General features: G+C 38.8%; 1 protein-coding gene across 2 annotated transcripts; it reads right to left on the bottom strand.

Annotated features, from left to right (window-relative positions):
• Window positions 1–2,219: 2,219 nt before the first annotated feature.
• Window positions 2,220–26,429, bottom strand: mia3 (MIA SH3 domain ER export factor 3). 2 transcript variants are annotated; one of them, XM_017494784.3, is made up of 28 exons: window positions 26,223–26,429; window positions 25,071–25,204; window positions 24,299–24,385; window positions 21,223–23,968; window positions 20,482–20,769; window positions 20,227–20,363; window positions 15,673–15,804; window positions 14,692–14,713; window positions 14,479–14,567; window positions 14,309–14,386; window positions 14,104–14,214; window positions 13,951–14,022; window positions 11,539–11,643; window positions 11,325–11,447; window positions 11,156–11,222; window positions 11,007–11,062; window positions 10,833–10,923; window positions 10,595–10,733; window positions 7,513–7,675; window positions 7,375–7,410; window positions 7,208–7,275; window positions 7,030–7,121; window positions 6,790–6,903; window positions 5,284–5,352; window positions 5,146–5,192; window positions 4,955–5,020; window positions 3,730–4,018; window positions 2,220–3,146 (listed from the first exon to the last, which is right to left on the bottom strand). In XM_017494784.3, the coding sequence occupies exons 1-28, from the start codon at window positions 26,341–26,343 to the stop codon at window positions 2,845–2,847; spliced, it is 5,844 nt and encodes a 1,947-aa protein (XP_017350273.1). In that variant the 5' UTR covers window positions 26,344–26,429; the 3' UTR covers window positions 2,220–2,844. The 2 variants fall into 2 exon arrangements, with proteins under 2 accessions (XP_017350273.1, XP_053543692.1); XM_053687717.1 differs by lacking the exon at window positions 4,955–5,020.
• Between the last annotated feature and the right edge of the window lie 907 nt (window positions 26,430–27,336).

The following is a 27,336-nucleotide window of genomic DNA, read 5'->3' as shown; positions in this document are numbered from 1 at the left end:
ACTACAAGGCCAGAAGTTTGTGGTGCACCCTTGACCATCACACCCATATGTGCTTATTGAACATCCTATTCCAGATTTTGCTGTTATAATGCGCTCAACTCTTCTGGGAAGGATTTCCACTAGATTTTGTAATGTGGCTGTGGGGATTTATGTTCATTCAGCTACAAGAGCATTAGTGAGGTTGAGATGAGACACTAATGTTGGTTGAGGAAGTTCCAGTTCATCCCAAAGGTGTTCAGTGGGGTTGAGGTCAGGGCCCTGTGCAGGACACTCGAGTTCTTCCACCTTCTTCAAACCTTAACACACTATGCACTTCTTCACGGCTTGCTTTGTTCCCAACTGTCTGGCAATAGTTTGTTGAAGAACCACATATGGGTGTGATGGTCAGGTGTCCACAAAATGTACTTTAGGCCATATAGCGTACATTCATAAAGACAGAATCTTTCAACACTATCCTTGTTTTCCAGCATTTCAAAATGATCTAAATATGTACTATGTATCCCTACATCTCAAGTCTCTTCATAAAAGTTTAAGAGATATGATTTTGCTGTGTTTTTGGAGGACATGTACAGAATATTGTTTCTATGATACTATTAAAAAATTCTAACCTCCCCAGTTGTCTCTAATAAATGCCTGTAGACTGGATCCAGTGTGATTAATATGTATAGTAGTCATGTTATACACAACAATCTCTTTTCATTTAATCATAATCATATCAGAATATCTATCCCTTCAGACTGACACGATGTGTATAGAGAACAGCATGTAGCCTAACAGGTGTATTTGTGGTTAATAGCTAGTTTATGAGGCTCTGGAACACTTCTCTCTCTTTGGTCACAATTTCAACAATTTTTTATTATTTTAATCTGCACCATAAATATATTCAAGAAATATATATTTTTTTATTAGTTGCTTATGTATCTTTTTACAACAATATCTAACATTACTCAAGCTCGCAAACAGTGGCAGCAAACAACATGAAACATCGCTGTCTGACTTTACTGTCTTTTCATCTCCTCCCCTGACTGTATCTGGATACTCTTACTCACAAGCCACTGATAACATGAGCCTTCACATCACATATTCCCAATAGAACAGTGGATTTCCTAAGACATAGATAGATCAATGGCATCGATGGACGGAATGCTAGTTACATACACTCTAATAGGAATCCACTTTAATACGAACACCTGCTCATTTATGCAGTTATCCAATCAGCCAATCACGTGGCTGCAGAACAATGCATAAAATCATGCAGATACAGGACAAGAGCTTCAGTTAATCAAACATCAGCATGGGGGAAAAGTGTGATAGCTAAAGTGAGACTTTAACCTTGGTATGGTTGATGGGAACAGATAGGCTGGTTTTCACACACAACAGTCTCTAGAGTTTACACAGACTGGTGTGAAAAACAAAAAACATCGAGTGAGCACAAGTTCTGTGGGTGGAAATGTCCTGTTGAGAGAGATCAGAGGAAAACGGCCAGATTGGTTCAAGCTGCCAGGAAGGATACAGTAACTCGATCACTTTTTATAACCATGGTGAGCAGAAAAGCATCTCAGCACGCACAAAACACTGAACCTTGAAGTGGATGAGCTACAACAGCAGAAGACCACGTTGGGTTCCACTCCTGTCAGTAAGGAACAGGAATCTGAGGCTATCAAGGGCACAAACCCACCCAAACTGGATAGTTGCACATGGAGGGGGGACTGGAGTGGAACCTGAGGTCTTCTTCTGCTGTTGTAGCTCATTCACCTCAAGGTTTGATGTGTTGGATGAGATGCTTTTCTGCTCCATACAGTTATAAAGAGTGCATATTTGAGTTACTATATACTTCCTCTCAGCTCCAGACCAGTCTGGTCATTCTCCTCAGATCTCTCTCATCAGCAAAGTGTTTCAACCCAGAGACTCTCCGCTCACAGGATGTTTTTTTGTTTTTCACACGGTTCTGTGTAAACTCTAGAGACTGTTGTGTGTGGAAATCCCAGAAGATCAGCCATTTCTGATAAACTCAAACCAGCCCATCTTGGCTAGAACAATGCTAACACAAACTACTTGTAACAACAACCACCATGCCACAGTTAAAGTCACACATTTTCTTCATTCTGACATTTGATGTGATTTATGGAGTTAACCATGTACCAGCAAAAAACGACGTAGTAAATGGAAATTGACAGTACTGCTCTAATGAATAGTTCCCATCACGGATATCATTCCTGTTCATTTGATTCATGGCAGTTTTATTGAACACATATGAAGGGAAATGCACAAATAGTTTGTCAATATGACAGCAAGCGAGTCTTTTCACTAGGAAAAGAAATCATAAAAACACACTAAATAAAGGACTTTTGATGAGCATAATGTGCTGAGTTAACAATTCAAGGCATTTTGATTTAAATTTCATGCATTTCTTAGCAACAAAAGCAACATATCAGCGAAGCATTTGTTCGTTAATGGGGTAAAACCGCCTGAGATTTTAATCCTTTGGCTAAACAAACACAATACTCTACTCTCTCTTAATTTCAAGTTAAAAAGCACAATAGTTCAGTCTCTAAAATCTCACAGTTCACTAAGAAACATCTGTTTGGGTTAAGTAGTGGTCATTAATTCAACAACACAGCCGAATTTGTTTTTATACCCTCCAAAGTTTTGAAAATTTCCACAGGAAAGGTGTTTCTTTATACAGACCTACAGAAAACACTGGCACAAGTGAACCTTTTCTTTCTTGATGATTAAAAAAAATGTGTAAATGATAATTATTTATGCATTTTGAAATGTGAAGCATAGGAAAATAACAGAACGTCATCAAGTTCAGCACTGAGCACGGTGGGCTTATTTATTGGTTCAACATTGTGTTACTGCAGGTGTTGGAGCATCCTGTGCAACCCTCTGCTCGGGTGGTACATCTGTGGCATGTGGCATCTCTTGGCCATCCCTATTCTGCAGAGGTGTAGGTGGAGCTGGTCCATGGGCACCAGCTGTGGGTGGAACCATGGCGCCAGGGGGTGGCAAAGGCCCAGAAGGGAAGAGCCGGGGTGGGAAAGGCAAGTCTTGAGGTCCGGCAAAATTAGGCGGGAAGTCATGCATGCCGTGCGGTGTTGGACGTGGACCCATGGAAGGGAAGTCCCTCAGAGGTGGACCATGAACTAAAGACAAAAAGAAGAATCAGGTGAGGGTTTATTTATTTTCACGACTATAAATTTGGGATAGGGATTGTTGTCTCACAGACTAACATTGCAACAGATTATTGACTCAGAAATATAAACAAGCCTAGTTGTGACCTTGACCCTGTTTGGATCAATTCAAAAATCTAATCAGTTTATCTACTGGTTACACCCATAATTCCATATAAATCCTAAAAACATTCAACCACTACGCTCTTGAGTTCTCAGTGTTTTAATATGCATACAGTCCCCTCTGAAAGTATTGGAACGGCAAAGCCGATTCTATTGTTGTCCTTGCAGACATTTGGGTTTGAGATCAAAAGAATATGAGATGATGGATCAGAATTTCAGCTTTCACTTCCTCATATTTACATCTAGATGTGTTAAACAACTTAGAACATGGCACATTTTATTTGAACCCACCCATTTTGTCAAGTGATGTTTTGACAGGTGTTTCTTACTGCCCAGGTGTGTCATGTTAAATCGGTTGTTTAAAGAATGAATAGCGTCTGAATGTCTACTCTTGGTTTTATCCTTAAGCATCGAGTATATGAACACATTTTACCAAAGGGTGGAGGGATGGGTCCATATGGGCGCAAAGGAAGAGGGGGTCTGTAGGAGTCCATGTGGGGTGGCCTGAAACAGGTGTCGGGTCCAAATGGAGGCCCAGGAGGAATCATGGGTGAATGGCCATTGGGCGGTCGCATCATTGGAGGAAGTGGTCCATTCAGTGGAGGAAATGGTCCACCCATTGGTTGGGGAGCATAAGCCTTTGGAAGAGGATTTGAAGCTGTGACAGGAGATTCCCTGATAGGAGATGGGAGAAATGATCCCTGTCTCTGGGACTTGGAGATCTGAAAAAGAATCGAACAGTAGGATTCTTCTCAGATTATACCCAATTTATAGCCGTCTATAAACTAAACTAAGCACATTATAACTTCAGCCATGCAATTAAAAACCCCTTAGCAGATAACCACCAGTGAGCAGTGTGTTAGACGTCCCACAAGCCTCAGTATTAAAATCTCACACCAGTGATTTCAAAGAATTTACTGATTTTCTTAACACATAGAGCAGTCAGAATCAGCATTGTTGGGTGAATTCAGGTATATTTGGATGGCAGGTCAATTGGAACAGTTTAACTTAGCAGCATTTTTATTTTTATGGCCTGATAAATGAAACTTCATAAAATGTAGCATCATATAGGAAAAGAAAAGATTGGATATACATTTGGAAAATACTAAGAAGAACTTCTAAACCCTTCCAAATCTTTACATAGTCTGCTTATGAACATGGAGAAGATTCCTATAATGTAAATTTGATTTATCGATAAGTATGATACAAATAAATAATGTTTTATTAAATAATGTCATTGAGGATGAAAGTAAAAGCCTAATTAACTGAAAATTACCAATCATGCCATTAAGAAAATGTTGTTTTCAATCAGTTTTTCCTCAGTGTTATCCATGCTTTTTTAAAATAGAATTCCTTCACATGTAGTTAGTTAGTCAACACCTTGCAGATTTCAGAAACATATCATGCGTTGGGGATTTTGTTTTTATGTGTGTCAAAAAAAGCTTAGAAATTTTGTAAATTCAAAATCTGTCCTAATTTATCTGAATTCACCCTTTTTTTTTTTTTATTAATGAGAGAAAAAAGCAATCGGTTAGGGATCCACAAACATGTTCCACAAAAATCAGCACTGGGAGCTTTTGAATCTGCATAACATGATGATCATTCACACACACCCCCTTTTTTTAATATATATCCCAGCACTCGGCCAAAGTACTCACTGCCTCTGTAGGATCAGTGGAGGCCTGCATTGTGACCTCAGCCTTTGCATCTATTGGAGCTATTTGCTTTTTTATGAAGAAACACATACAGTGACTATGGAGACTACGGCATGACTACAGTTTCTTTAACAACTGTTCAAAATGTAGAAAAGTCAAAATTATCAGCACAGGTAAGGATGATGGATACTTACAGATCCATCCTGTGTGCAAGGAGATGAGGTACGGGGGACAGACAGTTCTAAAAGAAAAAAAACAACAACAATGATTTTATGGTATTTTCCTTCTTACAGTGTTTATGAAAAGAATTCTGAACACGTAATAATGCATACCTGGTCGAAACGGCAGCGGATGTCCGAGGTCAGCCGAACGGCTATGGCCATCCATGAGCAGTCTCGGCCCTGGAAAAGTGAAGGTGTGTTTTGTTACACATGCTGACCACTACAATCACCACACCAACATAATACTGTGTCAGCATTGTTCTGTGCATGCGAGTCCAGATTTTATGGACTTTTGGGAGGAGTCACAAAGCAGAAAGGTTCACGGATTTGAATGGTGCATCTTAAAGAAAACGTAGTCCATGTGCCAAGCTGTGCCAGCGCTCTTCGCAGTCAGTGTTCTCACTTCAACCAAAATCATCAGTTAAGAATACTTCTGCAAAGCAGTATACTCGGTAAATAAGAACTGGGTAAGAGCCATCTGATAAAGTAAGCCTATAGGCAGGGAGGTAAACCGAACACTGAAAGAGTAGGTCACAATGCCATCGCTATGATTACACCACTCCAGAAAAGGGGGCGGCAAGCTGACACTCCCTGCCTTCAGTGGCAGGTGAAGCTGCTTCTTCAAAACTGTCCGTTATTTCCGTAAATTGTGGAAAGGGGGTGGGGTGAATAGTGAAAGCTAGGACAACAGTTCATTAAGGAAATGTCCTGATGCCCACTGATGGTTTGGTAGAGCTCGGAAAATGCTCCGTGTCTTAAAGCTCACTGTTGTCTCGAGGTGTGATGAGCAGCTCTAGCTCGTCCCAAGTGTCCTTCATGTTCACGTCTGGAATCCAGCCCTCGAAGAACTTTACAGGATAGAACCCTTTTCATGCCTTCTTTTAGTCCCGCAACTCAAATCGGCGGCTTCCCCTCGCAAAATCCTCCAAGACTTGCAACACAGGTGTGTAGACTTGCACTGGTCTTCAAGATCAGAATCTGACTGCTCTGCTTCACCAATTCTCCATATTAACACATCAGTGTTTTGCCTAGACATGTTAGGATCTGGCTTCTGAAGCTTCTACAGTTTGTGCATCAAGCAGAGCAGACACTATCAACAATATCAGTTACAGCATCGTGTGTGAAACTAGCTTCCTCACAGGTGTTTTCACCATCTTGCTCAGGCTCGCCCTTGTCAGTGCCTTCAGCCTGTGAATTAACTCAACCTGCATCTCTTAACATTTTACACATTAAGCGATCTTTTTCGTTTCAAGTCCTATAATAAAATATAAACTACTTCATGCGTTGCTAAACAAACTGAGGAGGAAATGTAAGCTAAGAAACTGCCTACTCTTTGTTACTATTGTTTGATTTTTGTGTGCGTCTGTGTAAATTTTTTTAAATTGCAAGCGATGAAATGTATTACAGTACACACAATCTCTCTGTAAAAACATTTGAATGAAGATGTTGGAGGCGTTCACCATTTAAAGCCATCATATTGAAATTTGATGTGGGAATTAAAAAAGGGATGAAATGAAGATGTCACCGCATTATAAAGAACAAGATTAAAAAAAAAGAAAAAAGTGCTGGCTGGGATAAGACTGAAACTGGAACAGGAAAAGACGGGAAGCAACTCACCAAAAGGCTCACCCCTTCGTCCCACAGGACCAGACGGAGGACGTGAAGGATCTTCTATCATTAAAGGAGGGGAAGGAGCACCACCACTCACAGGAGAAGGCCCGTATGAATCCCCTGTTTAAACAATATAAACATCAGTAAAATTGAATTAAAACAATGATTAAAACTAAAAACATTACAATAAGAGTAATGACAAGGAAACGACGAGATGGGGGCGGGGGTTTGGGGAGTAGAGCTCACCTCTCTGTAGAGGAGGCATGTGACGGTCTAGAGGACCAGACTTGTACAGTGCGTGCTCTAAATCGGACATTTTGTCACTACATTCCACAATCCTGAGAAGCAAAAGAAGCTCATGAGATCAGACCGAACACGCCACGTCGATATTTCGCAAGACCACGTCAAGTCAAACTCCACTCACTTCTGACGCAGATTAGCACACTCTCTCTTCTCTTCTATCAAGGCTCGTTCAGAAGCACGGGCCTTTAACTGAAACACACAAAAGAAGCTTGTGTTCAGTACCAGCAGTGCATAGAGGACACAGTATACAGTAGAGAAGACATGCATCCACAACGCTATACTTCTTACCCAGTTCTCATGGGCTTTCTTTTCCTGAACAGCAATCTAAAAATAGACACATTGGATAAAAGAAAATCATGAATACATGGGTGGCAAAAGTACTTTCCAAACATATCAAAGCACATTTAATACAGGCAAGTGCCTGACCTCAGCCTTAAGAGATCTCTCATTTTGCTGCAATTCTTCCTGCATGTCCTTCACTTTCTGCCTGAGGCGGTTCAGTTCCTCTTCAGCTTGCAAGGCTCGGCCATCCACCTCAGACAGCTTGGTTTCCTTTTCGTGGCGCTCCAGCTCTTCCTGAGTCAACTTCCTGCGAGATGGGCATAAGCATCAAGCTTGGTTTGTGAGAAATGATATCTGATGATATAACGATGCTTTTGGAATGGCCCTTACAGTCCACCGAGTTGAACATCATTGAAAATCTATATGTAGATATTAAAATGTGAACTACGTATAAATTTTTTTTTTAAAAAAACAATAGGTTGGATAGCTAACAGCAGTGGTGTCCATATTGCTAAAAAAAAATTAAATTATATTACCAGAACTGTTAACCATTAAGAATTTTGATTAGGAGCTCTACAAAATTAGATAATAAGTTTATAATGTTTAACAGGATAATAAAAAATAAAATGTTTAACAGCTATCTGCTGAAATGTTTGGAATTATAACCAACAACCAGCTGAGCATATAAGCTTCCTTTATACAACTGTAATAAAGTTAACACAGCAGGCTGCATCACGTCACATTTAACGATAAACTGTCTATAAATGCAAGGAAAAATTGTTGTATATATATATATATATATATATATATATATATATATATATATAGAGAGAGAGAGAGAGAGAGAGAGAGAGAGAGAGAGAGAGAGTGTAGAGCTGAGCATCAGCGCAGTATAAAAAGAAATCTTAAGAAAAGTTCTAATAAAAGTCTAAAGTTAAATAATTAACATACAGAAGGCATTAGATTTGGTCAGCCAGATGCTACCACCCCCATGCTTCACAGCTGGGATAGCATTCTTCAGATTAAAAGCCTCACCCCTTTTTCCTCCACACACAGTGTTTTGCATTTGCATACGGTTGTTTGTACAGATGTTCATAGTACCTTGAGTTACAGTGAGGGGAAAAAGTATTTGATCCCCTGCTGATTTTGTCCGTTTGCCCACTGACAAAGAAATGATCTTGAAATGATAGATGAAAAGTCTATAATTTTAATGGTAGATTTATTTGTACAGTGAGAGACAGAATAACAACAAAAAAATCCAGAAAAACGCATGTCAAAAATGTTATAAATTGATTTGCATTTTAATGAGGGAAATAAGTATTTGACCCCTCTGCAAAACATGACTTAGTACTTGGTTTAAAAACCCTTGTTGGCAATCACAGAGGTCAGACGTTTCTTGTAGTTGGCCACCAAGTTTGCACACATCTCAGGAGGGATTTTGTCCCACTCCTCTATGCAGATCTTCTCCAAATCATTAAGGTTTCAAGGCTGACGTTTGGCAACTCGAACCTTCAGCTCCCTCCACAGATTTTCTATGGGATTAAGGTCTGGAGACTGGCTAGGCCACTCCAGGACCTTAATGTGCTTCTTCTTGAGCCACTCCTTTGTTGCCTTGGCCGTGTGTTTTGGGTCATTGTCATGGTGGAATACCCATCCACGACGCATTTTCAATGCCCTGGCTGAGGGAAGGAGGTTCTCACCCAAGATTTGACGGTACATGGCCCCATCCATCGTCCCTTTGATGCGGTGAAGTTGTCCTGTCCCCTTAGCAGAAAAACACCCCCAAATCATAATGTTTCCACCTCCATGTTTGACGGTGGGGATGGTGTTCTTGGGGTCATAGGCAGCATTCCTCCTCCTCCAAACACGGCGAGTTGAGATGATGCCAAAGAGCTCTATTTTGGTCTCATCTGACCACAACATTTTCTCCCAGTTGTCCTCTGAATCATTCAGATGTTCATTGGCAAACTTCAGCGGGCATGTATATGTGCTTTCTTGAGCAGGGGGATCTTGTGGGCACTGCAGGATTTCAGTCCTTCACGGCGTAGTGTGTTCCCAATTGTTTTCTTGGTGACTATGGTCCCAGCTGCCTTGAGATCATTGACAAGATCCTCCCGTGTAGTTCTGGGCTGATTCCTCACTGTTCTCATGATCATTGCAACTCCACGAGGTGAAATCTTGCATGGAGCCCCAGGCGGAGGGAGATCGACAGTTCTTTTGTGCTTCTTCCATTTGCAAATAATCGTACCAACTGTTGTCACATTCTCACCAAGCTGCTTGGCAATGGTCTTGTAGCCCATTCCAGACTTATGTAGGTCTACAATCTTGTCCCTGACATCCTTGGAGTGCTCTTTGGTCTTGGCCATGATGGAGAGTTTGGAATCTGATTGATTGATTGCTTCTGTGGGCAGGTGTCTTTTATACAGGTAACAAGCTGAGATTAGGAGCACTCCCTTTAAGAGTGTGCTCCTAATCTCAGCTCGTTACCTGTATAAAAGACACGTGGGAGCCAGAAATCTTTCTGATTGAGAGGGGTCACATACTTATTTCCCTCATTAAAATGCAAATCAATTTATAACATTTTTGACATGCGTTTTTCTGGATTTTTTTGTTGTTATTCTGTCTCTCACTGTTCAAATAAATCTACCATTAAAATGATAGACTGATCATTTCTTTGTCAGTGGGCAAACGTACAAAATCAGCAGGGGATCAAATACTTCTTTCCCTCACTGTATTTGGAAATTGAGGAACCAGACTTGGAGGTTTTGGCTGAATTGCTTGGATTTTCAAGGGTCTCAAGGGTAAAAAGCCACTGACTGTAAAGGTAGGCCCTTTTACAGCCACAAGTGCGCTCCTGGTTAACTCCTAATTATGACAACTGGCCAATCAGAAGCTTATAAAAGTCATAATATCAATTTGTGGAATCTTCCAGATTATTTAAAGAGATGGTGTAGGTAAGCTTTGACTCAGTGGAATTCTGATGTAGTGTATTAAAGCTGAAATAAATCTGTCTTGATTGTTTTGTGGAAAAAAAAACTAGTGTGAATGTAAACGTTTGGCCTCAACTGTATTCTCTAAAAAATTTTTAGATGCTCCAGCTAAAGTATAGATGTTGGCACACTATGATGTGTTTGTAGAAATACTAAGACTAAAACTAAATCCACATGAAGTGTGATAACCCTTGTAGAATAGTCAACAAACATGAAGATGGACAAATGATACATACTGGTGTAAGATATTTTCTTTCTGGTGGTACAATTCAGTTGTAATTTCTAGTCTCTGTTGGAGGTTCTTGTACTGGTTTTCCAGATGGGTTTTCTCACTTTTCAGATTCGTTTGGTCATGAACAACCTTCTGAAATTTCTCTGTGGGGGAGGGAATAAAAAATTAAAATCAAACCAATGTCTTTTGAAAAACGCTTGAAAACCCAGGTTCTACATTAAGTGTAAAGGTCAGGTAAATACCTTCAAGTTCTTGTCTTGCTTTCTGTTCACCCATGAAGTTTTCAAACCAGCGATTTCGCTCATCCTCGATGACTGAAAGCGTAGCCTTGATCTGAATAAACACCCACAATATTTAATAAATAATAATAAATAATCGTGCACTAATCGTGCATTCATATAGCAATCATTTCATACCCTTGAGACATCCATCATCTGTTTGAGGTGCGACTTCAGTGGATCACCATTCTTGTCTGAAAAGAACAGAGTTTGAATATCCAGACCAGTTTAACAAAACCAAAATTCAGTTTTTAAAAACCAGAATCAGAGAACGCTCGTCATCTTACCATTCTCCAGCTCTGTATCATTAAATGACTCAAGGCTCTTCAATTCAGCAATGCATCCAGAGAGAACCTATTAGCAGAGAAGACAGTCTGTAATGTTCCATCATGGTTCGGCTGTGCTATTAAACAAGTGGATGAATGTTGTGCGGTTGAAGCACAACGTTTAGCTCACATCGATTTCGTTTTCTTTGTGCACGAGGGCATTCTCCAGCTCCGTTTGTGTTTTATGGTAAACTTTGATTTCCTCACTCAATTTTTCATGCTTCTCCTGCCAGTCTTTGGCATCTTGCAACAGCTGTTGTGAGGGACACAGCAGCACAAAAGAATTAATATATGGAAAAAAAAATATCTTTGCTTACAAGATCAAATCAAGTGTCATAACTTACAGATTTCTTCTGCTCTTTCAAGGCACAATTGTCCTTTTCAAATGACAGCACCTGAGCTTTCAAGGCATCTTCTCTGAGTTTAGCTTCATCCATGAGGACATGAACCTAAATCATTATTACAGAAATAAGAAAATTGGTACTTGCGGTTTGTAGTAACAAGGGAAAGGAACCCATGATTTATACATACAAAGTGACCCGGATATGACTACAACCCTTTACTGCATGGTGTTGCCATATGGCAATAATTAATTTATCTCCAGTTTTTTGATATGCAACATACAAAATGACTAGTTTCCTATGTAACTGGAAAAAGGAGGCTTTAACTTTGACATAACAAAAATAATGTGTCACATGACCAGGAAGTGCTGTTTGCACTTCCTTTTCTGCAGTCACATGAACATCATTGGAGGGATCTCAATATTTGATTAATTTTTCAATATTTAAGCAAAACTACTTAAAAGGGGAAAAAAACTATCAGTTTTTTTATGCATTTTTTCTTTTAAGAAATGTAAATTGAATACGTGTATGTGAAAGGGTGTATGCTTGAGTACTTGTGCTTGATTATAAAACAAGAAAAGGACAAACCTATTGGGGGGGGGGGGGGGGATACATTATCTGAGAAGTTAAGATTCATGTTATGTCATTTAAACAAGTTTATATATTTTTAGTATTCTGTTAAATGGTAAAATCTAATTGTTGCCATATGGCAACAACATGCGATAATGGAACTGTGGTACAGTATGTGCATTCATGAACTGAAACAGGTCTACATAGCAAAAAAAAAAACCCAAAACAAAAAACTAAACAAAACCAAGCTTCTCTAATAGTATATTTAAATTTTTTCACATTCCAAGTAAGAAAAACTGTAGTAATTTCAGACATTTCAGACTTATTTTCTAAATTTTATGTTTCAGGAAAAACAATTAAAAAGATACATCACCCAAAAGATTGTATCTAATTTTTGTATGTATTTTGAATGAGTAATTCCATCCACATACTGTTTACAACTGTAATTCCTTTCTTGAAGATATATCCTTTACATGCTTACTAGGTGGCAATTTATAGTCTGGAAAAATGCAGTAATTGGAATGTAATCTCATACATTTGTGTTATTTATGATTCACTTTCCACCATTGCACATTGTTGCCATATGGCAACAATTTACCAACTACCCCTCCTAAATTTTGTTTTTCTAATTTTTAGGATTCCTGCATCAGGAGGAAACCTATTGTTATTGTTAGTATTCTTATTATTATTCTCCTTACCACCCTAAAGTGCCCAACAACTCAAGATCTGACTGGTAAGAAGTTCTGAAATCGGGCACATTGATAATACAGGCCACAAGTAACTCCCACACCACAAATGGCCTATATGAGCCCATAGTCACATTCTACACGCTCTCATTCTACTAATTCTACAGGCCATGCCCAAAGTCTGTGTGATTTACCCTCCACCCCATAAGTCCAAAATGTCTGAAAATTGGTATACATGCCTTATTTCTCATGGGGAACAAACAAGCTTTCGGGACCATAAAGTCCACCATGATAGATATGATGATGATAGATTTTCCAGTACATTGAAAATTACAAAAATCTTTTCATGAACCATAGGTCCGATTGACTTGAACTGTGGTACATATGAGTGGGATACATGTCTTTCTATAGGGTGATAAGCAATATGGAATCAAAATAAATTTACTGAACTATTTACATATTGGTGAATTGACAACTGTTGCACATATTTCTTGTGTATATAAAACAATGGAACATTAACCTATGGACTTGATCTGTGCCACACACAAAGAGAACATGTGTCATGGTAACCTCATAACTCCAAAAACAATGATATTAAAAGAATGATTATTATTTTTATCTTTGTTAATAACTTTGTTATTATCAGTTTTATTATGTTTAACACTATCTTTATCGTCCACTAGATGTCTTGAATCCAGCCAAAGTAGACTTAATTCAGATATATATAGCAGCACAGAGTAAATCAAATTAATGTTATAGCAGCAGAAATAAATTCAAAATAATGTTAAAGTAGTATTGTATCAGCACTAAGTAATTCTCCAAAATTCTCACTGACTCCTGATTTTTCTTTACAATGATCACTTGTGGAAACCTACAAAAATGAGCTTCAAATCTGCCATTGATCCAAACGCGTTGAAATCTGTGGGATACATTTCTCTACCATGTCAATTTTCAAATGGTCTGCAATATTGAGGAGGAATCCGCTGTTGCTGCTTGCAGCTATATTTTACAAATATGTTTATTACTTGAACTAATTCTAAGTAATAAAAATCCATAAAAAGATTTTTGTAATAATTCATGCAGTAGAGGGATAATGGTGAAATGCACAAAATAAACACATTTAAGATTTTGGTTTTATTTTTTTAAATATGAAGAACACCTTTGAGCGCTCCTCGTCATATACTTTCAGGGTTTTCTGATACTTCTTAATTCCCTCATGCATTGTGGATATCTGCAACAAAAAGAAAATGCTTCAGCGGGCAGCAATCATAGATAGATTAAAAAGGAAAGTTCTGACAGACAAAAAGGTTACCTTCTCATTCAGGGATTTGTTCTGTTCCTGTGTATTTGCAATTTTTTCACAGATATTAGCAAAATTAACGCTCAGTTTCTCCTTCTGGTTGTTGAGATGTTGGTAATGTGTCTAAAGCACACAATGCAAAAGTTAGCTAAAATCGTTAGATTTTAACCAACGTTAACATTAATATCACAAGTAACAGAATTATTTCGAGACTTGCCTTGAGTTCACTAAACTCCTTCTGTAGTGAACATCGTGACTCTTCTGAATTATTCAGCTTTTCCTCATATTGCTTGATCTAAATAAATACAGAGAGCAGACACTGATCAGTGCTGAACTACTACTAAAAACCTTCTGTTTTTAAATTACAAAATATATACATATATTTACCGCATTGTTCAGTTCAGTTACTTTGTTGAGGACATCCGATTTCTCACTGATAAGCTGCTGAATCCTCTCTGCAAGTTGCTTTTCAGTTACTGGTAAACATAAAAATAAAAAAAGTACGACTCTGGTAAACCAGGCACAATGTGGTGAAAGGGACACAAAAATAACTATGATCCAAACAGCCATAGATAGACTATGATAAAAGAAAATACTTACAGAGATACATCCTGTTTTTGACCTGAGGAGATGGACCAGGTTAGATTCAGGTTAAATCAGAACGCAATGTCAATTAATGGCAAACAAAATAATGAAATTTCATTATTAATAATTATTAGGGATGGGCAATATGGCCTTCGTGAAACGTCACAGGTTTTGGGATATCATTGCGTTAATGACGTTCTGTAACAATATGGAAAAATGCTTTGAAAATCTATAATTTCACTTTCAGATTTACACAAATAATGTATTTTTACTTTGTACTTGAAGAAAATAAGTATAAAAATATTTTATATATATAAATTTTCAACTGAATTGATGGGGGAAAAAGTATTAGGATACCACAAATTACCAACATTAGTACTCCGATGCAAAGCCGCTGTTGGCAACTGCAGCTTTGTGAAGTTTGCAGTAAGATGTAATTATCTTTTTCGCAGCATCTTGGTTCCGTTTTGGCCTGTTCCTCTCGGCAAAATCAGCTTTAAATGCCCCATGGTTACAAGGGTCACACTAATGGACAATTTCAAAATCCTCCACAAATTTTCAGTGGGATTCAGATCAGGCTAGTAAGGCCTTCTTGGGTTTTTATATTATATATAAACCACTGGCTGTAGGTTTGGGGTAGTTATCTTGCTGAAACAACAGATTCAGTTTATTGGCAGATGAAATTAATCCTCCTCAAACATGTCCCGCTACACCTCTCCATTCATGTTTCCTTCGATGGCGTGTAATGTCCGTACAGTTAACGTGTAATGTGTATAGTTTTGTTTAAAAAATAAATTGTTATATTAACTCAATGTGGTAGACTGCACTTTGGTCTTGCTCTTCTAACTTCAACTTCCAACACAATCAAAACACTCTAAACTTGGCTTCAGAATATCGCAATACGGCGAAATCATATCGGTTATACCGGTATTACTGTGAACGATATTATACTGCCCACCCCTTCTAACTATTAACGATCAAAAGGAAATATCTTACAGCGAGAACGGTCCTCCACATGAACACGAGCACAGTGAGAACTCCCACCACAGCTGTAACCACCACAGGCTTCCAGGGCAGCCCATGGAACGTAGGACCCGGCTGCCATTCCTCAGGCAAAGCAGCCAACAGCTAGAAGACACACATCAGACAGGTCAAGTCACTTTAAATATCATACACTGCATTAAACGGAACGCAAGTATTAGGACACAGGTTAGAAATAACCAGCACGATGAAACCACTAAAGGATGAGAATAAACCATTCAAAATTGACTCATTAATGTTGAATTAGAAATTTGTTTATGTTTTTTAGCTCTGAATTCTTGCACTCAAATGTATAAATGCAATGTGTAATCCTTACATAATGCATGCTCACGCTATTACAGTCCGGCAGAAGAGACAATCCTGGATAAATATTTATAATATCTGCATTTAAAGTCACCTCCCCCAACAAAAACTTTGACGTTTCAATCTGTAAAGTTGGCCATACCCTGAAATGGTTATGATTTTTTACTTTTAAATATGATAAACAGCTGAAACACTGAGATCGATTTGCTTTTCTTCTTCAGAGTAGTATTATTAACTTTGACCTCAGGATTAGGAAATTGTGCTTCCATCTCATCATAGTGTCGTAAATGGTCAAAGTAGTTATCTACAATTCGCACCAGATGCAACACATGTGGCATGTCTGTGTAGCAAAAGCATCAAAGCATAACCTTCTGTACGTTTGTTTCAGGTCAGGGCTAAACGCAATGGTAAGCATACAACATTCAGTGAGTTTAAGATATAAATATACACAAATGCACCCTGAAAGAAGACAAGGGTTTTCAGCTGGAGTGGCTGATGTTTGGGTATCCTACTCTAGTAAACTAACTTCCGGGTCGTATCTCACACATCTCAATTTTCGGAATATCCTCAACCCAATACATCAAACCAGACTGTTCATCACTCACAATCACTAGTTATCTGAAATTAGATATTCTGTAACTAACCATTTCTGATTACTACCCTGCTGAAAAAAAAAAAAAAAACAGAAACCCTCATAGAATTTGTAATGTTTTGAATGGCTATAATGGGAAATTGTTTTGGTTTCAATGGAAACGCTAACGGTCCATGCGGGTCTCTACTGATAATTTGTTGCCTTCTATTGCATCATGATTGCATGTCATGTCTAGTGGTTACCATTAAGTACCAATAATAATAATGGTTTTAATGGTTAGCTGATGGTTTATAATGGGATTTTAGTGGAAACCATTAGAATTTAAGTGTTGGTTTCTATTGTTTTTTTTTTGTTTGTTTTTTTCCCCCAGCAGGGTGCCTTCTGTCTAACGTTAATATTTCAATACCTGTAAGAGTTAATGAACGAATAATATTCAGCTATCCGCGATAGTGAAACATGACAGCAGTACTGGTATGTAAAATTAAACGCACTGTGGAGCAGAGGTCCAGACTCGTATCAATCATAGTTTAGGGAATTAAAATGGAGACTTTTACTGTACATATGTTAGTGGAAATATATTCTCTCTCTTTGGTCTTGTGTACCACAAAAGTGCTGGTTTGTTATTTCATTTCACTTCAAAAACTGGTCGCTTTCATTTGGCTAGTGTTAACAAAATATATTCATTTACATTCATTCATTTAGCAGATGATTTTATCCAAAGCGACTTACAAATGAGGAAATACAAGCTACGCGATATATCAAGTGGAGAACAATACAAGTAGTGCTACCATACAAGATTTATAATTGAGTTCTAGAAAAGCAAAGTGCACAGAGTAGAGGTGCAAGAGCCAGAGGAAGTTTAATATTTTATATATATATATATATATATATATATATATATATATATATATATATAAAATATATATAAAATATATAAATATAAATAAATAAAATAAAATAATGTAGGGGTTGGTATTTTAGGGCTTAGTTAAGTGTTCACGGAAGAGCTGGAACTTTAACTGTTTGTTTTTTGTTTTTTTTAAATAGTGACAGATTCTGCGGTTCCGAACTTTGGTTAGAAGTTCATTCCACCTCTGAGGAACAGTTAGTGTGAAGGTTCTGGAAAGGACCCTTGACCGACGCAATTAAAAACACGTGATAATAGATATTATTTAAAAGTCCATATGAAGTGACTTGAAACGTGCCATGTTATTCGACATGTTCACGTAATTTCCACTGAAACAGAAAGTCAGGGCGGGACATATCATGCCCCCCCAGATTCTAGAGAGCATGTGATTGGATAGAAAGTCTGCCGTGACACTAAAGTGCAGAATGACGTCGTCAAAACTGTTGAGCCGTATCAGTGGTAGGCAGAGACTGTACGTTTTGAATGCGTGCATCTTCTAAATGCGGATTCTGTCATTGTTTTGGAGCTCACCAGCTTATAGATAACCTTAAGGTGAAAATATTCATACTAAAAGCCACTAAAGTTTTACATTTTGGTTTCATGGGGACTTTAAAAAGGACAAATGCCTTTGAGAACCATTTCACCTAAGCAAACACTCAGCAACACACACACACACCAGGTTCAGTGGACTTTCAGCCCTAATGCAGTACATTATAATGATATAGATTATAGATGAAACACGTAGTTGCTACACGACAGTAAACACTACAGCTGTAACTGTAAACATACACGCTAGTAACACTTCTGCTCTGACTAGCATATCACATCACAGTTAGAGGTTTTAGACTGCTGCCTTTCTTCACATGAAGCTCTCGGCAGATTAACTTTGAGCAATGTTTAAAAATGAGCTTCTGACTGAGATCACTCGTTGTTATAAACCCCGGACACGCAGCTCAGTTCATGTATAGCTAGCTAGGTGTTGTGAACCGCAGCAGTGAGAGTGAGAGAGAGAGAACACGTACTTCCTGAAATCCCGACAGAAACACGACAGAAACAGTCGTCCACAGGTCCAGCACTCCGGACTGATCAGAAGAAGTGTAGCTTATATCCGACTCCATTTCTGTTTCGGCTCTCACAGACATTCGCGAACACAGCACGCTAAATTTCCGGCTAAGCTAACTTCATACCGCTAAGCCGCCAGTCTGTATATCAAAACCTGTCAGCTCCTGAAACTGAAACTGAACATGAGCATAAGCGGGATTGTGCTGTAACTAATGCAGCTCAAACCACGAGTCTTTACGAGCTTTATATTCTGAATATAACGTGTTTATTTCCGCCCTGGAAAGCTCAAACACTGTCTGGAAAGCCACAACTAAAGTCTGTACTTCAACCCTACACTCTACAACACGTCGACATCCGAAAACCTCATCATTACGTCACGCAATACAGCCGGAAAAAAAGTACTGTCTAAAACGAGTCGAACTCGGACCCAAAAAAATAAATGAATAATAAAAACACGCCTCCGACAGGTTTAAAAAAGTGCAATGAAAACGGTCATTCAGGTCGGAATTGCAAGTCTGGAACTCTAGAAACGTGCACATATAACACGCACGATCTCTCGGATATAAACACACATGACGTCAAAACAACATGGCGGCGCGCTCAGCAGTAAACTACGGAAGCCCATAGGTGGTTGTTGTTTTTGTGATCTCGCGATAATGACTGCTGAAGAAAAAAAACCTATAGAAACCCTCATAGAATTTGTAACGGTTTTAATGGGAATTGTATTGGTATTAATGGAAACTAACGGTCCCTGTGGGTCTCTACTGGTAATTTGGTGCCTTCTATTAGTGGCATGTCATGTCTACTGGATACCATTAAGGACCAATAATGTTAATGGCAATGGTTTTAATGGATAGCTGATGGATTGTCATGGTATTTGGACTTTAAACCATTAATTTTATTGTTTGATTTTCCCAGCAGGGACAGTATATATTTATACGCGACTGACATGAGACCCACCCTGTAGAGCTGGCAGTGGTAGAGCGGCTGATTTACAGTTCCAGGGTTCGAGCCTGAGCTTAGGTGATTATCTGGCGTCCGATTGTATTTTTTCCCCAAATGTCCCCTTCCGGATCAATAAAATCAATCAATCAAGCTAGCTGTGTGTTTGTCAGTGGCAGAAAATTTCCAAATTAATGTCTGTCACTTGAGAATGCAAATCTACAGTGATCCTGAACAGGTGACCAGTCTCATTTGCCAGCCAGCTTGAGGGACTGGCATGTCTCCATGGTTACCGCATGATGTTTATGAGATGCCGCCTGAATGGTTTGTGGTTCACAAAACCAACAGTGAGCAAAATCTTTAGAAATAGGATTTAATTACTTCAGAATCGCCATAATACCAATATATGACAGTGTATATATTCGCTGGCCTCAACGCTAAAATACTAGTATGCTACCGATGCGATATCTCAGAAAATCACTTTTGTTACTGCGAGATCACAAGAGAAATAAGAAAATAAATAAATAACACGTGGCCTTTCTGGACGAACGTAGGTAAACACATTCCCTTTGCATCATTTTCTACGTGATAAAGGGAATTATCCCCAATTTCAAACGATGCCCAACATATTAAAACTGCTGATGTTAAACTACAAAGCAGCATAATTAAAAAAAATAAATAAATAAAAAAAAAAGTTACTTACTATTTCTGCATACACGCCAAGAAATTCAGATGCAAGAAGAAAGAAGTCCCTAGCATGATCCGAGGTCGATGTGCTCGCTTGGTCATAGTTTGCGTTATTGTCAGTAAAATCAGAAGCCCGTGAAGAGTCCAAAGAATCTGATAAGTGAAACAATAAAATGTTATCTAAACAATTAAAGAGTTATTCCACCTTAAGCAACAAATAAAAATAAAAACAATTTTTTTAAAAAACAAACAAACAAAAAAAAACACCAACCTGAAGATGGATCAATTTCAAATCCTAATATATCTGAAGGATTCTCCAGAATAGCTTGTGGTCCTCTCTGAATCTCTGATGTGTCTTGAAAGGCTGCTTGAATGTCTTCATTTTTATTGAAATGCCCACCATCTTCACCAGGCCCCACGTCCTTGCTACGGGATTCGTCTTCCTGACTGTTCGCATTGAACAATTCACTGGCTTCTTGATGAACCTCTGGAGTTTCAGTTACCTCGGTCAATGGGATGGTTTCCACTGGATTTTCCACCTCTTCGGACACGTTCTCTGCTACACAACAAGCGTCGGTATGATGGTCTTTTTGAACCATGAGCTCACAAAGCACATTTTTGTCAAGTTTACATTTCAGGTAATTCATGGTCCATGACTAGAGGTCTAATATTGAAAAATACATAAACGTAGAGCACAAAAGCACACCAAGTGAGCAGCTGAAAACCTCATTAGGCTGCTGTACGTATTAACAGTTTAGTAACAAAAAGAGGGTTTTTTTTTTTTAATTTAATGTTAATTTTTTAAATTTGGTTTGTCATCCCACCTATGCTTTTCTCTTTTTTAGATATAAGGATGGCTAAACTACTTATTTCTGTAAACCACATATTTTGTTCTGATGTATACTGCATAGATGTTAGGAGAACACACGGTTATACTTTTTGCACTGTTGTGCCCCTGGTGGACAACATGGACTAGAATGACTTGCAAATTACCTGCAAGGATAAGACTTACCCATTTCAAAGTGTGACTGGCTCTCCTTCTCTAACATGATGCTGGTACTGTATTTCTGATGCAGATAAAAAGCAAACTCCTGAAAGTCATCCAAAACAGCAGCTTCCTCGTCAATCATGACTTGGTCAATCTTGTGTCCAAGGACCTGTGCCCTCTGCTCCCGAGCATCCAGCATTTTGTCAACCTCATCAAGTATGGCATTTTCTGTAACCTCTACGATACTCTCCAGTGCATGCTCCAGGCCCTCAGTATTCTCTGAGTAAGACTGCCTGGCAGACTTCAGTTGATCATCCAAATGAGTGAACATCGCTTCAACCTTGTAAAGGTCTTTAATGCTAAGGTGCCGCAAAATGCGCTTGATCTCTTTGTCCTTAAAGTGCTCTCTTAAAAGCGTGAGTCTCCGCACACTGTCACTGTACTCCAGCTCGTCACTGAGGGCAGAATCCTTCCGAAGTTTATCTGCACCATTACTGTCGATTTCATTATCAGGTGAGGAGACTGAGATGTCCAACAATGTCTCCATGCCAGTTTTCTCATCATGGTTTATCTGTTCTGATGTGTTCTCATTTGTTTGTTCGAGTGTGTTGTTGTCATGTGGCTGTTTAGGCGTGGTTAATTCATTTTTTTCTAACTGTGTTTCAAGGTTGGTGTTTTGAATGGATTCTTCTAGCTCCTCAGCTTTATCAGTGAACTCTGTTTTAGTGGACAATATAGCATTTTCATCCTCTAGCAGCTGCTCAACTTCCTCTTCCTCTACCTCCTCATCAATGTCAGGTTGACTTGTTTCTGTTCTCAGTGTCTCTTTAAATAAATTGATAATCTCTTTTTTAACTGTGTCTATTTGTTCATCTGTCTGTTTATCAAGCTCAGGTACACTCTGAGCACCTTCCTTGAAGAGAACCTCAGATTTGTCTGGCTCTATTTCACTGGGGATTGGCTTCAAAATATTTTTTTCGATGGGTTTGTCGAACACTGGCTTTACATCTTCTAACGGTGATGCTGGAGGATCATATTCAGATTCAACAGCATCAATAAAGGTCTCATCCGGATCTAAAAACTTGTCCTTAATCTCTTCTAATTCTTTATCCTCATTTTGTTCCTGTACTTCAGCATATTTGTTGTCACTTAATGAATTCATTACAGAGTCGTTAATGGAGGGTTTCATTTCATCTGCTACTTCACTTGTATCTGAGTCAGGAACCAAACTGGACTGAAGCTCATCTGAACCTTTTTCAGTTGTTTTAGAGTGAGTTTCATCCTCCTCCTCCTCATCATCATCGTCGTCGTCATCATCATCATCATCATCATCGTCGTCATCGTCGTCATCGCCGCCATCAGATACACCCGTCCTCTCACCTCCACTTACAATTTTAAAAACCTTGTCCCCTAAAGTAGACCACATGTTGTCATCCGTTGTTGCCTCAACTGAGGCCGAAGGCTGAAATGGAGCGTGTTCATCTTCTGACTCGGTTGCATCAGGAATGTTGTCCTCAAAATATCGGGGCTTCTCGTCAAAAGATATCAGAGAAGGCTCTTTCACACTTTCCTCTTCTACTTCACCTGGTTGCTTGACCAAGTCATTGCTCTGATCTTCATCATCATAGGGGGTTACCTTCTGTGTGTTTTCATCATCTGAGGTAACAGCGTCAAAAGTTGTGCCTAAAGTAGTTTTTAACTTGGAAAAGGCTTCTACTCGTGTTGTATGGTCACTTTCCTGTAAAACGCCAACATCCTTAAGTGAAGGCTCATCTGGCATGTCTTTGTCTATTGCTTGCTCTGGATCAGAATCACCATCAGCAATCTTTTTAACGTCATAACTGTATTTATCCTTTTCATATGAAGTCGTTGTTTCCAATGGCAGTTGGGCAGTTTCAGAATCTCGCAAATCACCATCATCTTCTGTGTCAACTCTGTGTTCAGCTTCACTTCCTGTAGGAAACGAGTCTGCATTTACAACGTCCCTGATAGTTTCTTCCGTCTCTCCATCCTTAGCAGCATCCTCACTGAGAGATATTTCTTCTTTCTGAAATGGAGCGTGTTCATCTTCTGACTCAGCTGCATCAGGAACATTGTCCTCAATATATTGGGGCTTCTCGTCAAAAGATATCAGTGAAGGCTCTTTCACACTTTCCTCTTCTATTTCACCTGGTTGCTCGACCAAGTCATTGCTCTGATCTTCATCATCATAGGGGGTTACCTTCTGTGTGTTTTCATCATCTGAGGTAACAGCGTCAAAAGTTCTGCCTAAAGTAGTTTCTAACTTGGAAAAGGCTTCTACTCGTGTTGTATGGTCACTTTCCTGTAAAACGCCAACATCCTTAGGTGAAGGCTCATCTGGCATGTCTTTGTCTATTGCTTGCTCTGGATCAGAATCATCCACAACACTCTTTTTAACATCTTCACCAGTGTCACTGAAAACATAACTGTCTTTATCCCTTTCATATGAAGCTGCTGTTTCCAATCGCAGTTGAGCAGCTTCAGAAGCAGGCAATTCCCCATCATCTTCTGTGTCAACTCTGTGTTCAGCTTCACTTTCTGTATGCAACGAATCCGAATTTACAACGTCCCCGCTAGCGTTTTCCGTCTCTCCGCCTTTATCGGCATCCTCACTGAGGGTGTCCAGAACGTTTTCCGTTTGGTCGCTCGGTTCATCAACCTCATTTAAGAACGAGTTTCTTAACAGGACATCAATATCATAGCTTTTAAATTTATCTAGTCCAGTGTCAAAGCAGACAAAGTCCGTTTCCTGAAAAACATTGTTTCCAAATGAACTCCAGTTCTACGAAATTGTTTAATAATATGAAAAATATAATATCATATAAAAACATGGAGAACATAAATCTCTTCATGAAAGCTATTACGAAAACCATTTCATACCATGTTGATGTACTGAAATGATAAACAGGAAATATTAAGTAACTATCGCAATGACACAGAAGAAAAGGGTGATTGGTTATTACAAATTTTCATACAGCACATTAAACTAACTGACAGTGTGTATGTGAAACAAGCTTGCATATAGTACATACTGTATGTTAGTGTATGAATGGTGGTCAGCAATACACAATACACCTACCTCAGCACGTACTTCTATTTCTTTTTCTGTATATACGTGATTAATGTTCAGAAAATCCTTTGGGAAATAGCCAAAGCTGTTACCAACCTAAAATAAATACATAAATAAGTAAATAAATAAATAAATAAATAAAACACAAACGGCAGTTTTTGTTCTTACTAAAGTACAATAATATGCAGTTGTGTAATCATACATCTGTTTACAGGTCTCAGAATAGTGTCAGTTTCTTGCTACTGTTATGTCGCCTGTCCTAAGCTTTACAGTTCAATTCATTTCATCCATGCCTACTAATGACACAAATTAAAGTATGAAATATATGTTTTATTAACATACCTCTATAAACAAATGAGCATTTCAAAGTTTTAGGGCTAGACTTCATTTAACAAATAGTATAGGGAAGTCTACATAGAAAAAAAAAGATTTTATTATTAAAATTATACATGAATGGCTCCTTATGTTTGCTTAAATGCACAATCTTATTGAGCATTCATTTGCACACTTTCTGTAAGGAAAATGGACTAACACGCTGGTTCACCTTTCACACCGAACTTTGGTTTAAGTTAACTGTCCTCAGAGCAAGTGGTTATGCTTTGTTTTGGAGGTGCGAAGTGTGTGCAACTCATGTGCAATCATGTAGTGTTCACACTTGTGTCCAGCAAACAACTGATCGCCAGCATATGGGTCAGCGTCGATGTCAGCGTGATTTGTCCAGTCGTACAGCGTAGTGTGCACACGACACAACAAGTGATGAATGATTAACCATCTTACTCACACTTCCAGCCCAAACATCTGACCTCTGTCCCGAGAGTTTATAGTACACATATATAGTCTCTCCCTTTTTAAAGGACAGAAAACGGCAGTCTGGACCAGCGAAGTCCTGTGAGGCTTTCCCCCGACAAAGCAGCACTGAAGAAAGAAAGAAAGAATGAAAGAAAGAAAAGATACTTCTGGATGAAAAAGACACTTCTACAAAGTACATGGTAAGCTTATGCCTTAGGTAAGCACAATTTTTTGGGTCACAAGTGTATTTTTATGGAATCCCTAAAGGACATACATTATTATTATTGTTATTATTATTTTCCTTTATCGTTTTCTTGTGATCACAAAATAAGTTGTTTTTTCGTGAACTCGAACAAATTTTCTCATGATCTTGACATAACAAAAGTTGTTTTCTCGTGATCACGGCTTCTGTGTACTTGACATAGCAACCTGTTGTTTTTGTTGTTCTGGAGGCAGCAGAACCTCAGAGCGATCCCGCAGCATGGTGGATGAACAAAATCGTTTTGACATTTTATTTTATTTTATATTATATATATATATATATATATATATATATATATATATATATATATATATATATATATATATATATATATGCATGGTCTTAGTATGTTACTGTCAGCACAAATAAATAAAATTTCAGACTGGTGTTTTTGATAAACAAATTCAGTGAAAAGAAGTCATGTGTTGTAAGGACTTAACAGATATCACACACTGAGCTTGCACAAGGAGCTGCAAGACCTAATGTGGCTCTTCAAAATAAGTTACTGATCAGCTGGTTAAAGTAACAAATGGTTAGAATAAGCCCAAATTCTGGTAAACATGAGCAGTAATTTAACAAATCATGAGTAACACCTGGACCAAAATGTGGGTGAATAACTAAAGCCAAACAAGCAGCTTATTTCCAGCAGAAGCCTGTCCTTAATAAATTCTAATTCTGAGTTAGCTGTTGCTGTTAGCTAAAGAGCTAAACTGTAAACACAATACACTCTCGCCTGAGTTCTGTAGACTATTATTAATATCACGACAAAATAAAACACGCTCTATTTGGAGCTTTGGAGATGTTGTACCACCACCTCGACTAACATTAATGGGTAAAAAAAAAAAAAAGTTCAAACACGCCACCGGTTAGCTGTGTACTTACTGCTACATTCGTCATCTGCGCATCTTTTAAACTCAGAGAACCGCCGGTCTGGCGACGTTTTTGACAAACATATGCAGATAAATAGAATAAAAAGATTAAAAGGTGAATTGATTCCAGTCATTCTGTCAGGTTAACGCACACGCTGTGCCTGACACACAAGCCGACACGTCAGCACATCCGTGGGGCTGCTGCAGCTCCGAGGAGAAGAAACTGGAGTCATGTTACACACAACCCGGTAGGAAAATTAAAGGGACAGGACTCACACCAGCTTTAGCGTCCTCAAAGGGACAAAATGGTGTCTTTTCCACTAGTAATGATAGGTTTGCTTTATCAGAGGGTACACTGTAATACTGTACACTTGAGAAGCACTTACACGTCATGGCCAAAAGTATGTGGACACCTGAACATCATGCGGTTCTTCCCTGAACTGTACCCACAAAGTTGGAAGCACACAACTGTACAGAATGTCTTTGTACGCTGTAGCATTACAATTTTCTTACAGTTCACTGGAACTAAGAGCAAAAACATGTTCCTGTGCGTTAAGGTTGGAGGAAGGTAAAGGAAGAAGAAGTCGAGAGTCCTGCACCTTAACCCACTGAACACCATTGGGATGAACTGGAGCCTCCTCGACATCCCAACATCAGCGCCTGACCTCAACCTCACTAATGCTCTTGTAGCTGAATGAACACAAATCCCAACAGCCACGCTCCAAAATCTAGTGGAAAGGTTTCCCAGAAGAGTGGAGTGCATTATAATAGCAAAGCAGAGACCAACTTTGGAATGGGATGTTCAACAAGGACACATGGGTGTCATGGTCAGGTGTGCACAAACTTTTGACCGTATAGTGTTTTCTTTCCAAAAAACTTGCCATTATATGTTATTAGGGCCCGAGGAAGTGAAGAGCTGTATTGTGTCTGGTAGAATTATTATTATTATTATACATGCATGGTAGGCTGATTGGCATGACCAAACTGCCCATAGTGTATGAATGGGTGTGTGAATGTGTGTAAGTGATTGTGCCCTGCAATGGATTGGCACCCTGTACAGGGTGTACCCCGCCTTGTGCCCCATGCTCCCTGGGATAGGCTCCAGGTTTCCCCGTGACCCTGAAAAG

This window comes from Ictalurus punctatus, chromosome 2 (assembly GCF_001660625.3).
Source record: "Ictalurus punctatus breed USDA103 chromosome 2, Coco_2.0, whole genome shotgun sequence".
Lineage (NCBI taxonomy): Eukaryota > Metazoa > Chordata > Actinopteri > Siluriformes > Ictaluridae > Ictalurus > Ictalurus punctatus.
This window is presented reverse-complemented; position numbering and strand designations above follow the sequence as displayed.

Bases quoted from the DNA above. Each gene is read 5' to 3' on its own strand.
- mia3 (XM_017494784.3), bottom strand. From the start codon at position 26,343: ATGACTGGAATCAATTCACCTTTTAATCTTTTTATTCTATTTATCTGC. The intron at 23,969-24,298 runs GTAGGTGTATTG...AATGTTTTTCAG, and splicing joins AAATAGAAGTACGTGCTGAG to GAAACGGACTTTGTCTGCTT. The intron at 5,021-5,145 runs GTAAGTATCCAT...TTCATAAAAAAG, and splicing joins CTTGCACACAGGATGGATCT to CAAATAGCTCCAATAGATGC.